This window comes from Bombyx mori, chromosome 14 (genome assembly GCF_030269925.1).
Source record: "Bombyx mori chromosome 14, ASM3026992v2".
Classification (NCBI taxonomy): Eukaryota; Metazoa; Arthropoda; class Insecta; order Lepidoptera; family Bombycidae; genus Bombyx; species Bombyx mori.
In genome coordinates, this window is record NC_085120.1 from 125,134 (window position 1) to 140,909 (window position 15,776).

Consider the following 15,776-nt stretch of genomic DNA (forward strand, 5'->3'; position numbering starts at 1 on the left):
TTGTAAGTGTGTAAGGATGTGGTAAATGAGTGAAAGAGGCATGTAGTGCTGTGAACCATGAGGGAATATAAAAATAACAAAACCTCATTCAACCACATAACGCCTCATTATAACAAAACAAAATTGTCCAAAAAATTAAAAATAAAAAATGTTAGGAGTGAACAACCCCTAACATTTATCACTTAGGGGTATGAAAAATAGATAGTAGCCGATTCTCAGACCTACTGAACATGCATATCAAATTTCATAAAAATCGATCAAACCGTTTCAGAGGAGTATGGTAACTAACATACATCTAAGCAAAAAAAAAAAAAATTACGTTGTGACACGAGAATCTTATAGATTATGAATTTTTTTATTTTAAGTCATGACTAAATAATAAAAAAATCTTGCCAAAAAAATTAAAGTTTATAATTAACAAATCAAAAAATAGGGGTTGATTATAGAGGGATGAAAAATTGAGAGTAATCTCAGATTTTTTTTTTAAATCATGACAAAATAAATATAAAAATCTTGCCAAAAAAATTAAAGTTTATAATTAACAAATAAAAAATAGGGGTTGAACGTAGAGGGGTGAAAATTTCAGAGTAATATGAAATTTTTAATTCTAAGTCATGACAAAATAAAAACAAAATTCTTACAAAAAAAATTATTTTGAATTCACAAATAAAAAATAAGGGTTGATCGTAGAGGGGTGAAAATTTAGGGTTGTATGTATTTTGGATGCGGTATCATAAAAAAATAAAAACACAAAATTTTGTCTAAAAAATTAAAAATAAAATTTTGGGACCACCTTTAACATTTAGGGGGATGAAAAATAGATGTTGTTCGATTCTCCACCCTGGCCGATATGCACGCTAAGATTCACGAAAATCGGTCGAGCCGTTTTGGAGGAGTTCAATCACGCACACCGTCACACGAGAATTTTATATATTAGATAATCACAAATTTCGCCATGACTACAGTTAAGTAACGGCGAACGAGATAATTATAAAAAAAAGAATTTATTTAATTAAAACGATGTTTATTCGTTTGAATGTACTACAAGACTAATTTACAATTACAATATATTTATTAAGTAAACTTATTGCTAAATCTGCAATGGTGCAGTTTCTGTTATGACGCACGGGGTCATCCGATGTGCATTCAGCAAATACGGGCATCAGGCGATTGCCTAACTCTACACTATAGAAAAATATTAACAAAGACAAACAATATTTTTAATCTATTCTCAATTTGACCACAGACGTCAAGAACAAAAGTTTGACAATAAATAAATAGTATGCATGCGTGTGTGCGTCAAATACATGATAGCTGTGTAATGTTTTATTTATTGATTTAATGTATTTTTAGGCATAATTTAAAAAAATATTAACATTCTGCACTCTTTCTCTATATTCTCTATAAGTGTAGGAAATTTCATACTCCTCCGTCCGCGCAATTTTCGTAAAAAGGGTACAAAGTTTTTCCTTCACGTATTGAAGATACACTAATATCAAGTATTTACAGTTCGAAAATGAATTTGTTTTTTTTTATTTTAATGCCATCTAGCGTAATATTAGTAAACTAATACGAGTGATTTCGCCAACCAAATATTATACGCCAACTCTAGTTATAATTCGCGCGAAACATTTGTGTTTCATGCAATAGATAGCGCTAGTGATGGCTTATTTCGGTAAACTGGATTGATTTAAAATACTTGAACATTGTGATGTTTATGTGATTGCTTCATTGTGAAAACTTTAAAGATTTTTCAAACACATTGATGACATGAATACAATTAATTAATTATTAACTATCAAAACTTACATTAATATTTGTTGCTGTCACACGCCTGTAATCTAGAATATTTACTGAATATATCACTAACATGTACTTACTCGTTATGTTTTGTTGCCACTGAGATTATGGATCAGAAGATCATGCTATGGTGGTTCGTCAGGTACTGAATGTAATGGGAATAATGGGATGTTATAGACTCTCATCGAAGCTAGACAGTGGCAGTAACAGCGGCCCGTACGACTAGGCGGGTACTAGGGACAACCGTCCCTCTGATCCGAGCAGGCCTGAGTTCCGATCTGAACATTAGAACAATAGGAGTGCGCGAGTGGGCGAGTACTCGTACAGGGAACGACACAGGGAAGTTCTCTCAGCGAGGGTGGCTTACCGCGCGGTGGGCCGACTGACAGGCGACAGCAGGGTCGGGCCGGCCCCGTGTGCTGTTGCCGCTCTATCATATTCATTCCCATATAATTAGATCAGAGAATCCTTTGGGACTACAATAATGTCCAGGGTAGCACGGTCTCCGTCAATGTTCCTTCGGAGTTGTCCGATTGCGCTGAACTAATTTTAAGTGAAAAAGATGTTTTTTCTAATTGTCTCACAGCTTACAGGAAAAATCTGTCGCGGATCATTTCCCCATTAAACATAAATTTATCTTAAGCAATGAATGAAATGTAATCAAATCTTAGTTATATATAGGTATATTTTTTTTTTTTGTTAATGCACTGTCGATTGCACCTATATTGAGGTGACATCTGCCATGAACTTTTGTCAATTGGTCAATGTTTTGTATTGATGATCACTTTGTTGGTGCAACTTAATAAATAAATAAATAAATATTATTTGTAAAAAAGATATGATTATTGCACAGGGGTCCGCTTCAGCACCGGAGGTGACACTACTGAACAAACACTCGTTTTTAAAAGGGAGGGACGTCCTTCTTGAGCACTCTTAGTTAATGCTGGAGTCGTCCACTTCGAGGTCGTGCGTGAAGCCGCACTTCGTCCTCCACTCGTCCTCTTCGAGCACGTAGCGGGAGGTGAGCTGCTGAAACTCTTCCAGGTCACACAGCAGCGCGCTGCAGCCCTCCACCTGCAGGTACTGGATCTGCTCGTACGGAGATCTTAGATAAACGGGCTGAAAGTAAACAAACATTTGTATTATGAACAACTGGGCGGTACGGACTGGTGTGGACTGGTCTGAACGCGCGGCCCTCGTGACCGAGCTTGCAAGTATCAGCTGTACCATGGACTACATGGCTAGTAACCATATAGTAGCCTTATGTCTGACTTCACAGAGCTGAGGGTCCTTGGAACTATAAATAAATCTATTCTCCCTGAAGGTTTGCATTTCGGGGTCGCAGCGATTTTTCTTTTCCGTATGTTTTGCACCGTGTGGGATGTCGTAGGACTGCGTAGGAGTTATTTGAGAGGGTACGGTCATCTCTTTTTACTACCTGGACTGCGGCTGAAGGGCTGATACGTTCTTTTTGAAACCCTATTTAAAATCTCTCTTGACAGCCAGCGACCTGTGCCCAGGATGCCAGCAAGTATGGGTGAAGGTTATCTGAGCGATGCACTTGCCATCACTTGGATCGTATGCTCATTTGACTACATAAAATAAGGAAATCTTAAAACTGCAGAACAAAATTATTTATAGAATTTTAATATTCGAATTTTAAAGTGTAGAGATCTTGAAACCAATCACCTATACGCGCAGGCTATGTGAAGACGGTCACTTCCAAATAATCATATTCAAATAACAATAACCTAAACACAAAATGTGAAGTCCCTGGGTGCGAGCGTCAAGTGCTGCCGAGTGTCGTGACAGTCTCTCCCCACTCTGCACTCACCAAAACTACATACTTCCCGGTCGCGGTGACCTTCCTCAGCTCGAGGGAGAATACGGAGCCGTACTTGGGCACTCCTTGTCGCGGACTGATCCTGGAGACGGCCATCAGGGAGTACACGTTGTAGTCGTGCGCGGAGTACACGTGCACCCGCCGCGCGCTCTCGCCCCCCACCACCGCCGCCGCCGCCTTCAAGAACTCATTCAGCAACACTCCTGGGGAGGAAACCCACACTCGTGATAACAATCTCGCACTCAACATACATACACATGCACGTGTCTGTCAGTGATTAACTATTGCCTATAACGTTCAATCTGTAAAGTGCACCCTTGAGCCAGCTCAGTGCACACAGGAACGGTGCATGCAAGTGATCATATGCTACTGCACGGCCGCCGCGGTGTCGCACATGCCGATGAGCGCCGACGATCGCTCACCATCAGGCGGGCCGCATGCTCGTCTACTTACTGAGGCAACAAAGGAAAGAGTTGTCCATAAAGGTGAGTTAGCTTAGTACGGACCCGCTTGTAGCGCGATGTAGTTTTCATCTCCGAACACGACGTCGATGGCCGCCCCGGCCGCCGCTTCGATCTCGGGGAACTTCTGCGCCGTGGCCTCGTCCAGCGGGACGCCCAGCCCGAGCTGGCACATTATTAGCTCTCAGTGTTTCTCCCTTTCACTCGACCCTCCCTCAAATAAGTATATTTACTTCGAATACTGTGTGTGATTCAGTTTCGACATTTAATTTCGATAGAAAGTTGACTTAAGTGATAGGTCTCATTTGCATTAAACAATGTCAGCAGCACCGTGAGGAAAACGCTCTCTTTTATTTAGTTTATCCAAAGTGGCTGTCTGGAGTGCACGATCTGGAGGGAGCGATGACGCACCGATGACGATTAATATTTGTGTGTCTGTGTGTCCCAGCCTCAGTAAGACGAGGACTCAGCATTGTTGTTGAATTTGCTTAGTTGATTAATCGGAATATAATTGAAGCCTCAGGCTGAGCTTACCTGAGCAGTGTATACGTCGTAGAACATGTACGCCAGGGCGGGCATCTGCACGAGGTCGAAACCGAGAATTTCAGACCATCTCGCCAGGAAGTCGCGGTAGGGGGCCATCTTCTCGGAAGGTTTCATGAACTGGTCGTAGTAGAACGAGATGAACTCCGGACAGTTGAGGTTTGCCAGGTTCTGTAGTAGATTCATTTAACAATCTTACGTCCTGAGTGAGGCTTGCGCTACACTGGTAGGTTACATCATGTCTACATTGATATTGTGAGTGTTTGAAGGTCGCCGCCGGTCAGGGGCGGCCGTGCAGACTACAGCGGCCTGCCCCGACGCAGGCCACTGTTTCGATGTGACTGGTGCTTCAGTGTAACGATTATTATTTCACCAATATGCTACACAGCTAGTGGTCGCTAGTTTAGGCTTGGCCTCGAATACATCACATTACATCCACAGGACCGCACGTTAAGGCGATCCTGGGGGAGAACCGTGGTAAGCAGTGGATGGATCGGATATATTTTTTTATTCACATGTACTCACATGGTCATATTTAGGTGGGACGGTGGTGTAGGGCACGGGGGTCCAGTGAATCTCTGAGCTCCAGTTGTCTTCAGGAGGTGGGTAGACAGCGGCCATCGCGGTCAGGACAGTCATCTTCGTGCGTGTCGAGTCCGTGGACCGGATGAAGATCTCGGAGGCGTTGTATCGGTCCGAGAGCAGAGCGCCGTAACGTGACTTGATGTACTCTCCCACTTTGTAGCTGGTCTTCTTACCGAACTGGTGGCAACATGTATATATGTAGGTTGCTCGCGCTAATACTTGTTATGGCACGCGTCATGAGTCGTGAGCCCACGTGGGCTAGTAACAGTGTACTGCTTAATTTTGCTATTAAGCAATCGTGCCGTTTTGAGTCAAGTAGCCATCATTCCAGTGCAATTGAGATTTCAGCCGTGTCTCTCCAGGTGGACGGTGGTATTTACATCCAGGGCGTCTATGGACTCCGAGCGACAATCAGACGAGCACACGGCCCGCTTGATGGTAAGAGGTCACCGGCGCTCATTGACATCAGAAATACCAGAAGGACACGCAAGTGTGCTGCCTAATGCTGAGGACTCCTCAAACCTCGTCTGCGGAAGGATATTTATTGGAGAACTTTTCATGGGAAACACTGTGAAGGAGAGTTTGTTCCAGAGGCGGATAGTATTTGACAAATAATATATCTGCAAACGTACTGTGCTTGAGGGCAGCGGTTCCAGATAGCATTAGTGGATTCTACGCTAGCGGCGAGCGGTGCCATTGTAAAAAAGAGATAAAGAGATTATTGCGAACAATCGCTCAAAACACTCCTCATGGAACGTGCGGTACAAAACACAGAGGGCACTGAAGCCCTACGTGGACAAAGAGGTTCCAAGCAATCTGTCAGATTGAGATTATTGACAATCCGAATGACTCTGATATTCTAATAAACAAACAAACAGAGGTTTAAATCTAAAATCTAAGCGGGTTATTAGGATTCAAGGTTTTCGTACCAAGGCAATTAATTGTTAATAATTATAGTCCAGCAGTGGACGTCTATGGGCTGATAAGAAGATGAAGAATTATAGTTTCCTTTTTTGTGAGTATCTTCACAATTGAAGCCTATCGTCAGTATTTAGACAAACTTGCTTTTTAGTGTTCAATTTGGTTTAGGTACAAAATAAGGTAAACAACGATACCTCAGTGAGTTGTCCAAAGCCATAGGGAGCCGCGGCCTGCTCCAGCGCGGCGGGGTCCGTGGACATGGCCAGGGTGATCTCCACCGGCGTCCTGTCGCCGTGCCGATGTACCTGGACAAACAGACGCCGCATTGTAACCTCACCAAACACACCTTCCCATTTCCAGTGCCAATGTACTTTATGTACCATCATCTGCTTGGTACTCAACGTCCGCACGGCAGAAAGACTTTGATATATTTTTGATCATAGTTTAATTTTTTTATTAATTCCTTAGATGGGTGGACGAGCTCACAGCCCACCTGGTGTTAAGCGGTTACTGGAGCCCATAGATATCTACAAGGTAAATGCGCCACCCTCCTTGAGATATAAGCTCTAAGGTCTCAAGTATAGTTATGGCTGCCTCACCCTTCAAAACCGAAACACATTATTGCTTCACGTCAGAAATAGGCAGGGTGGTGGTACCTACCCGCGCGGACTCACAAGAGGTCCTACCACCAGAAAATAAGAGGTCCTACCAGTAATAGTTGTTTGTGACAGAATTCAACAATCCAGCCGCCAATGATCACAGAAAACTTTTGAAGGTTTTTTTCAATAAAAAAGAGACTTGCATCCGGAACTCAACTAGAGTGTCAACAAAATGTACAAATGCTTACCAAAAAAGTTGAAACCAGTTCGGTTCCGTCTGTAGCGTCGCCAGCCCTGACGTGCTGGGCCAACGCAGCCAAGACGCCTACAAAGTACACGACTCGCATGTCGGCTGAGTTAGTCCTACTCTATAGCACGTCGCTTTGTGAGCTTATATACTGCTTTTTATTTTCATACTAGATAATTATTAAGGCTAATCTATGAGTTATCTGTAGGGTTTGACGGGCTCGCCAAATATTTTGATAATATTTTTAAAATATGTGAATCATTATTGATATCTATAAATGTAAAGTCTGTAAAATAATTATAATATAATATTTATCGTGTTAAAATTAGACAATTTTCGGATTGCGATATGGCAACGCTGTTGGTGGGAGCCATAGCGGTAGTGAGGACGAGTCATAATAAAAAAAGGCGGTAGACGAAAAAATGGGCAAAAAGATGTGTAGTCTGTAATGAACACATACCTAAAAATTGTACAAGTGGACTAATACAGAATCAAGTGAACTACTGCAATCCGTGTTTTTATTTCCTGGCTGTGGGAAGTGAAGTTTACAATTCAGATCGGACATTGAAGCCAATAGAAGTACTGGCTTGTGGGAAGTCGTCTAAGAAGAGTGCCTTACAGCGACGGCCCTACTGGGATGCTGGGACATCCGAGAGTCTGTAGCACTAGAACTGCTTAGTCAATATTTTTGTTGCATAAATGGTTCAACGCGCTAACGTTCACCAGGTGATAAGTGGTTACCGGAGCCACAAAAATGTTGCCACTCGCTGTAAGACTTGAGGTCGAAGTCTTAATTGTGTTGTACAACAGCCGTCTCACCCTGTGAAACAAATCTCATGACTATTTTTGGGCAGAAATAGGTAGGATAGCGGTACCTACTCATCTACCTACCCACTTACGGCACCTACCTGCTCTTGCGGACCGACACTACGCTCTGCCACATGTACAATGGCGGTTTTTATTTTTCAACGATGATTGAATACGTGGCTGATACGTGAGGATGTACCTAAACCTGCGTGTAATACTTTGAACGCGATGTGTGAGCTGGTGAGTTATCAGATGGGTCTGCGGACGTCGCGGTGACGTCAGTGGCGTGGCGGCGCGCTGAGCAGGCCGTGGACGCGGGCCTACCGGACTTATGCGTTGACGCAGCTTGCTAATAAATCATTATTATAATTATGTCATTAAAATGATTGTGTCAATTAGAATGATGTAATGATTGCTTCTAAATACAATCCCGAGGATTTTTTACCGTTCGAAGACAATAGTTACAAAAAGTATGTCTTTCTAAACTACAACGAACTTCACTTGTCTTATCGCCCGTTGTCTTATCGTTCTCTTCCAAGTTTGACTTAAAAATGCATCGATATATATCGATGTAAAAATAACTAAAATAAAAATATCCGGCATATCTTTCTCTTAAATATTAATATATTCCAGTCTCCGACCTCATTTAAGTACACAAGTTTTGGACAGCACTCGTAAACGTTGACACACAGTGGTAGTACAACAGGCTAGGAACTAACGACTTCCAACTGTATTTGTGTGTTATTGCAAAACATTAATTTAAAAAAAACGGCCAGTCGTTGCAGGAAGTTCCATGAGTCACCCAGCGCCGCCCCCCGCCGCCCCCCGCCGCCCCGCCGCCCCGCCGCCCCGCGACCCCTTCATTGTGCTGATATATTCTACTGTTCGATAGATAGAATCGAGTGATAGAATCAGTTATCACTGTAAGTAAGTAGTTAAGATGTTAGAAGTAGCGAAGGCTTGTATCGCCGCGACTACGCGACTGCCGGATGAGATAAATGTTTTACTTTCGCAGAGCTCCGTGTGCTCGTGAGCCCCTCCAGGGAGAAAAAACAAAGCTGTGATAATAAATGTATTATAAATATGTGTAATTGCGAAGGTGGAGGCGCGTTTCCGCCTGGAAGGGTCTAGGAGCAAAAGTCCAAGTGAGACTTGGATCTCACCGGGGAACGTGGTATTGGAGTTGTGAGGGCTCCAGAAACCTCTGAACAACGTGTGTGTTAAACAAAAAAATGTAGTAGTTTAAAATTAAATATAAAAATTACAAAATACAACACAATTACACAACTACCAAATGTTGTTTATTTATGAACTACTTATTCATTCATTTCGGCCCTTTGATACCCACAGCTGGGCATAGGCTCCACGTTTTTGACATAATGTTTTTATTATTTTTATTGTTATTGTCAATCAATTTTATTGTTATTGTATCAATAATTAAATTAATTAGATTGTACTCATCTACCCACTCATGTAAAGCTTTCCTTCTTTAAGAACGGTTAGCTGGTAGATAACTCAATTGTTGAGTTAAGCTCGCCATTTTTTATATCTTATCACAATTACTGTATTATATTAACTGTGTGTACAAATAAAGAATAAAGAATGTTCCATCTCCCGCAACTCTCATCCCCGTATGACCGGCCGTCCTGCCTATGTCACCGGGCCACCTTGCCGGAAGTCTTCCGGCACCTCTACGACCTAATCTGGACCACCACTCTGACACTGTCCTATTTATTGCATCTATCATCTATTCGGCTTGCTAAGTGTCCAGCCCAACTTCATTTCTGAACTGCATGTAATCTGGGTATTTATTTTCTGGAAATATTTATTTGTCTAATTGTATTTTATTAAAGACCTTAAAAAAAACTATTTGAGGCCTCGGGAGACCAGAAGGCCGGTACGTATTTTGCACAAAGAATTAGCATTGCTATCCAACTTGGAAATGCTGCCGGCCTTCTGGGAACGCTGCCAACTGACGGTGAGCTAACCCAGATTTTTTATTTATAAGTAGCTTTACCTAAATAATAATTATTTTTATTCATTTATTAGATCTGTTCTGTCTTCTTCAGAATCTTCTGTATTCTGTACCGTATGTTCCATGGGGAGTGCTCTGAGGAATTGTTCGAGATGATACCGGCATCTCGTTTTTACCATCGCACCGCCCGCCACCGGAGTAGAGTTCATCCATACTACCTGGAGCCACTGCGGTCATCCACAGTGCGTTTCCAGAGATCTTTTTTGCCACGTACCATCCGGCTATGGAATGAGCTCCCCTCCACGGTGTTTCCCGAGCGCTATGATATGTCCTTCTTCAAACGAGGCTTGTGGAGAGTATTAAGCGGTAGGCAGCGGTTTGGCTCTGCCCCTGGCATTGCTGAAGTCCTTGAGCGACGGTAACCACTCACCATCAGGTGGGCCGTATGCTCGTCAGCCTACAAGGGCAATAAAAAAAAAAAAGATATATTTTGTCTAAGCTATTCAACTTATCAGAGTGTATATTTGGAAACAAATAAGTCATCATAATAATATGATCGTCGTGCAAATGGACTCAAAACGAAAACAATGAACACACACACACAGAGGACGAATGAAACTCGGGGAATTACCCGCCGCATGTCGCTCTCCCCCACTGACCGAGCGCGCCATACCGCCACACGTGCGTGCCCCACATCTCAGTCTGTATTGAGACTTCATTTACGTAGATAATTAATTACCTATCAAGATAAAATAAGTAAATTTCCCTGCGATTTTTTGGCCGTAAGTTTTTCTGTACATTTGTTATATTTCCCACGATTGCACCACCACCACTGTGCCCACAGCCGTGCGTGGTTGTCGTCGCTCAGGAACGCGCAGCACACCACGAGGCCGCCGCTGATGGCCAAGGGCGCTTTAAGTACCGTGTGGAGAGGGGCAGCGCTGCGGCAACACCCAAGTGGTCAAGCTCAGAAGGCGGGTAGTCTGAGAGGAGAAGGTTGAAGGCTTGGGGGAAGCGAACGGGTTGCTGTCTCAATGGTACGGGGTCGAACCCTGTAAGTTTGCAGCACAACACATACGACGATGCCACATCTTTTTCATGAACCAAACACCGAACTGTAGATAAACAAATCGACCGATAACATTATCAGTAGCGGCCACTTATTAGACGAATATTGTGTTTTTGTTTACTCACTTTATGAAGAGTCGTAAATATAGTGATAATGAATGAACAAGCGGTCGGCGCTCACGATATGTTTGTTCATAGGTGTCACTGTTATCAATTACCTGTTTCCTGTGGACAGAGCGACAGATAGCGACATTGCTGTTTTAGTATCTACCATATATACAAGAAATCGGTTGGTCGTTTCAACAAGCTGTGACGAATTAACTTGTGTGTATTTACTAAACGTTCAAAGTCCAGAAAAACCTGATTCGCACTACTAACATTTGACGAATTTACAAATCCAAGTTCAGACCTGGGGCTCCGCACAGACCCTCGCAGCCAGCGCCGCCCGGGGCCGGTTGATATACAATACCTAGTCAGGTCATAAATTCTGTCATATGTTTAATGTAAAATAATTGAAACAAGTTTATTCATTATGTAAATTCATATACCAAAATGAACTTAACAAAACATAGATTCTTATGACACTAAAGTTTATTCAAAATGACCTCCGTGATTTTGAATACAGGCCTTCAATCTGCGCGGCCAGTCGTCTATCGCAACACGAACGAGGTCCATGTCAATATCGGCGGCTGCCTTAATCAAGGATGTCTTGAGTGACTCCAAATTGGGATGAGGCTTTGAGCACGCCTTTTCCTCCAAGTGTTGCCATATCTTGTAATCTAACGGATTCAAATCTGGACTGGAGGAGGGCCAGTCTTCGTGCCGGATGAAGTCGATTTCACGCGCCGCCAGCCAGTCTTGTGTGCTCTTCGCTCTATGAGCTGGCATCGAATCTTGTTGGAATACCCAGTGCCTGTTATTGAACATGGTATGAGAAACAGGTTCCACAAGGTTCGTCAGGACTGTATTTTGATACACAACTGCATTCGTTTTTACACTTTTCTCACAAAAATGTACCTCTGTTAAGCCCCAATAACCAATAACGAAACTCCCAACCATACCATGAGCGAGGATGGAAAATGACCTCGTTGGACACGCGGAATACAGTTGCTCGCTTCTTCACTACTGTGTGCGTACACCTTATCATTTTGTTTGTTGTAGCTCTCTTCTACGGTAAAAATTTTTTCATCCGAAAAAAGAATTTCCTGATATTTTTTTCCCGCGTACCGCTTCAACAAAGTGCGGCATCTCTTCAGTCTCAGGTCCATTAGACGAGCATTCAAACGATGTCCTGTTTTTCTTCGATATGCCCGAAGCCCTAAGTCTTCATTTAACACCCTTTTCACCGTGGTTCTGCTTAACCCCATCTGAAGGGCCAACAGTTTCTGCTTACGTTTGGGATTTCTTTGAATTCGCGCCTTCACAGCTTTTATCACTGCTGGAGTCCTAACAGACCGAGGGCGACCACTTCTTGACCTGTCATCTATACTAGAGTCTTCATTGTATCGTTTGATGGTACGATAAACGAATCTTTTGGTTATATTCAAATTTTTCAGTATGTTAAAAATTTGAATTTGCGCGTAACCGCAACGATGCAACGCAATAACTGCAACACGGTCTTCTTTAAGCGTCCACTCCATATTAAAAAATGAGTAAAATTCTAAAGGTATACATTTTTATTTTCATGAACAATTCGAAATTCGAATTCAATAAACTTTTTTGTGGCCAGCATTCTAAAATAAAAGTTTTTACTGTGTGACAATACTTATGACCTGACTAGTTATATCCGGTTACAATATACAATATATCCGGTGACCTTCGACACTCCAACAGTGCACAAGTTCGGCACTTGAGTTCGTTTGAGAGACGCTGCTCTTTGCTAACGACAAGTTTTCGTTTGAGAGCGTTTCGTAATTTAAATATTTAAATGAAGAAAAACTATAAAATAATACGGTCGAGACTAAATTTACGAAATAGTAAAAACAATGCATTTATTGTTCGAAGGTCGACGCTGAAAAACTGATCGGATTATACAGATCCGAGCAGTAGGGCTGCCCCTCGTGCCATTCGCAGTACTGTGTCGGCTGAACTGCAGTCCACATGCTGACACGATACAACGTTAAGGTCAGGCGCGCTGTGCCTGATTATGCCATAATTATGTCGTCTAAACGGTATCTGGATCAAGAGAGGATCCGTTATCTGGATCCGATTTACGTTAGAATGATGGTGATGGCCCAGTCCTGGAAGTCAAGTTTAAGATCGAGCACCTCAAGGCACCGGATAAGCTGCAGTTAAACCATTAAAGAGAAATCATTTACCATGAACTCAATTTCTATTCTGACTTGAACTCCGAGTGGAATCTAAGTGATTATTGTAGATATAAAACATTCTTGTACAACACAACGTTTTTGAGTAGCCTATTCCTGTGCACGGGCTGCGCTGCCCGCATCGGACGGGCCCGCGACCCCCAGCAGTGGGAGGGCTACGGTACGTGGCGTCTTCACACACGACCGCCACTCCAGCACCGCCAGCTGCTCTACAAGCGAAGCGCCCTGTCCGCTGCCACTTCTACTTCGCCTTATTTATGCAATTCATTGTTCACTAAATAATTTTTCATTATATTTTCACTTGCTTGTAAGAAGATAAACTCGATAAGGTTTTAAAATTTTTAGATTAATTTAATAAATTATTTGTCATTAAAAAACCCCTGAAGAGATAAGTACGTCACGCCAATCCTAATTCAGATCCTTATCGACACGAGACACCCATCCAGTTATCGAAAATCGATTATTTCCGAGAAACAAAGCCAAGAAACGTTAATAATTGGCTTTTATCACACGCAAATAAAGTTGAAAACGGTACTGAACAGAGAATGTCTAGATTTTGTCGTAATTCTTTAGGTACATTTAGTATTTGAGCGTGTCTCAATTTTTCGTGATTTTGTTTCACACAATCGAATGTTGGTCATTTGATATCGATTTATCATTTACAAAATTAAATCGCTTCCGCATTCTGGTTGTGCTTTCATGGCGGTTGGCTCGATGACTGTCGCTGGGCGAGTTAATAAGTGTACATACATAGCTGTCACATGTAGCGTGTGGGCCAGGGCTGGCGGCGAGCGACCGTCGTCCCATGCTTCAGATGTCAACTTCAGACTTTTTTTTTTATTGCTTAGAAGGGTGGACGAGCTGACTACGCTATAAATAAACGAATCAAATGAAACAATGTAACCTCGCATCACAAGAATTTACTGGTGGTAGGACCTATTGTTAGTCCGCACGGGTAGGTACCACCGCCTAGCCTATTTCTGCCGTGAAGCAATAATGCGTTTCGGTTCGAACGGTGGGGTAGCCGTTGTAACTATACTGAGACCTTAGAACTTATATCTCGAGGTAGGTGGCTGCATTTACGTTGTAGATGTCTATGGGTTTCGGTCACCACTTAACATCAGGTGGGCTGTGAGATCTTGCACCCATCTAAGCAATAAAAATAAAACAAAGTCTCGCTAACGACATTTTCAAGCTATGCGTACATATGTTCCAAACAACAACCGAACAATTCATCGCGAAGCAGCTGCCTTCGAGTTATTAGGCCTTGTCCGGAGGCACTCGGGCAGCTGTTATCAATTTTCTTCCCCCCCAGCTGGGCCTCACTCGTCTACCAGTACTGTAATCCTTCCTTCATAAGAAAACGAACGATCTCAACCGTTCGCTGGAAGGCTTTCCCTTTGTTGTTATTCCCAAATATTTTCTGTTTGTATGTGTTGTGTGGGCAGCTGGCATCTATCTAATAGAGACCTTAATTTTTGGTTCAATAAATGATGCACATTTACGTGAGAAGAGAAAAACTAATAAAGTGTTGGAGTCGTCGAGTTCTATAAGATAAAAAACCCGGTGTACTTATTCACTTTGAGATATGAATCGAAGTTTTTTTTTCCCAGAGACTTTTCCAGTTTCACCAGGACACGCGACAGGTGGGCGAGCACTGGCTCAGCCAGGAGGGGTGAGATTTGTTAACAACTGCCCGAGCGTCTCCGAAGAAGACCTAACAACTCAAGAGCAACTGCTTCGCGAATGAATCTACTACCGGATCGGAATCGCGACCCGCTGAGAAGATCCGGCGAGAAACTCAGCGGGCTGATGCATGGGTTAGGTTGCACGTCGACCTCTTTGTCGTGTTCGACGAGTACGGTTACCGAGCTTCCTAAGTCTGCTCCTAGAGTTAGAGCTGAAGGCGTCTGCTGCAAAGGTTATTGAACCTTATGGATCCGTGTCTAGGGCGTCGACGGTGACTGGCTCCTGCATGATCAGGCGTAGTCAGCGGCGGAAACAATAAGACGATTATTATGACGCATAATATAACCTTATCGAAGTAACGCTCTGACGTTAACCTGCAAAAACGAGATTGTAGGAATTGGATGGTGTAGATTAGAAACTTGACGCGATCCGGTAACTACGGTTGTTTTTGCATAGTTTGACTTTTAATTAATTCTGTTTCCGTTTGTTTGCACAATAGCTAATTATGGTTGACCTTGACACAAATATTTCATCACATCGAGTTATTCCCGTAGCTTGTCTTCTACGTCAGTATCAGTTATTTCGTTTGTTTGGTGTACGATCCGATGAAAAGCTTCAAACACGCGTGTACCTCGGAGTCTCCCCTGCCGGAGCTGATTACGCGGCAGTACCACCTGGAGGGTGCAGCCTTCTTGCCATCAATAGTAGTGTGATTTTTTTCAAACGAGGAATAGATGACGATGTTGGGCAGCTCAGTCTCAAGTACATTAGACTATCGACAGTACGACCCTTACGATTATACGTATGAGTGTAGATCGCGGCAGGAGCGGGCAGGAGGCCGGCACCGCCGCGCCTGCGCATGCGCCCCTTTTTTTTTTTTTTTTTTTTTTTTTTCGGGTAGAGGGCCGAAC

The 15,776-nt window shown here is 42.9% G+C and overlaps 1 protein-coding gene and 1 long non-coding RNA gene across 2 annotated transcripts; one reads left to right on the top strand and one right to left on the bottom strand.

Moving 5' to 3' along the window:
• Nucleotides 1-1,003: 1,003 nt before the first annotated feature.
• LOC101735607 (prostatic acid phosphatase) lies at nucleotides 1,004-8,394 on the bottom strand. Its single transcript, XM_012691354.4, has 7 exons — nucleotides 7,001-8,394; nucleotides 6,348-6,458; nucleotides 5,173-5,409; nucleotides 4,639-4,818; nucleotides 4,150-4,270; nucleotides 3,635-3,846; nucleotides 1,004-2,919 (listed from the first exon to the last, which is right to left on the bottom strand). Exons 1-7 carry the CDS (start codon nucleotides 7,097-7,099, stop codon nucleotides 2,734-2,736), a joined length of 1,146 nt encoding a protein of 381 aa, XP_012546808.1. The 5' UTR covers nucleotides 7,100-8,394; the 3' UTR covers nucleotides 1,004-2,733.
• An 88-nt stretch (nucleotides 8,395-8,482) lies between these two features.
• Nucleotides 8,483-13,553, top strand: LOC134200062 (uncharacterized). The gene is made up of 2 exons (XR_009974801.1): nucleotides 8,483-10,563; nucleotides 12,854-13,553. It is a non-coding gene; the product is annotated as an uncharacterized LOC134200062 (long non-coding RNA).
• The last annotated feature ends 2,223 nt before the right edge of the window (nucleotides 13,554-15,776 follow it).

Coding starts and splice junctions, on each gene's coding strand:
- LOC101735607 (XM_012691354.4), bottom strand. CDS start 7,099: ATGCGAGTCGTGTACTTTGTAGGCGTCTTGGCTGCGTTGGCCCAGCAC. Junction 4,819..5,172: donor TCCCACCTAAATATGACCAT/GTGAGTACATGT, acceptor AATCTACTACAG/AACCTGGCAAACCTCAACTG. Junction 3,847..4,149: donor CTACATCGCGCTACAAGCGG/GTCCGTACTAAG, acceptor TTTCCTCCCCAG/GAGTGTTGCTGAATGAGTTC.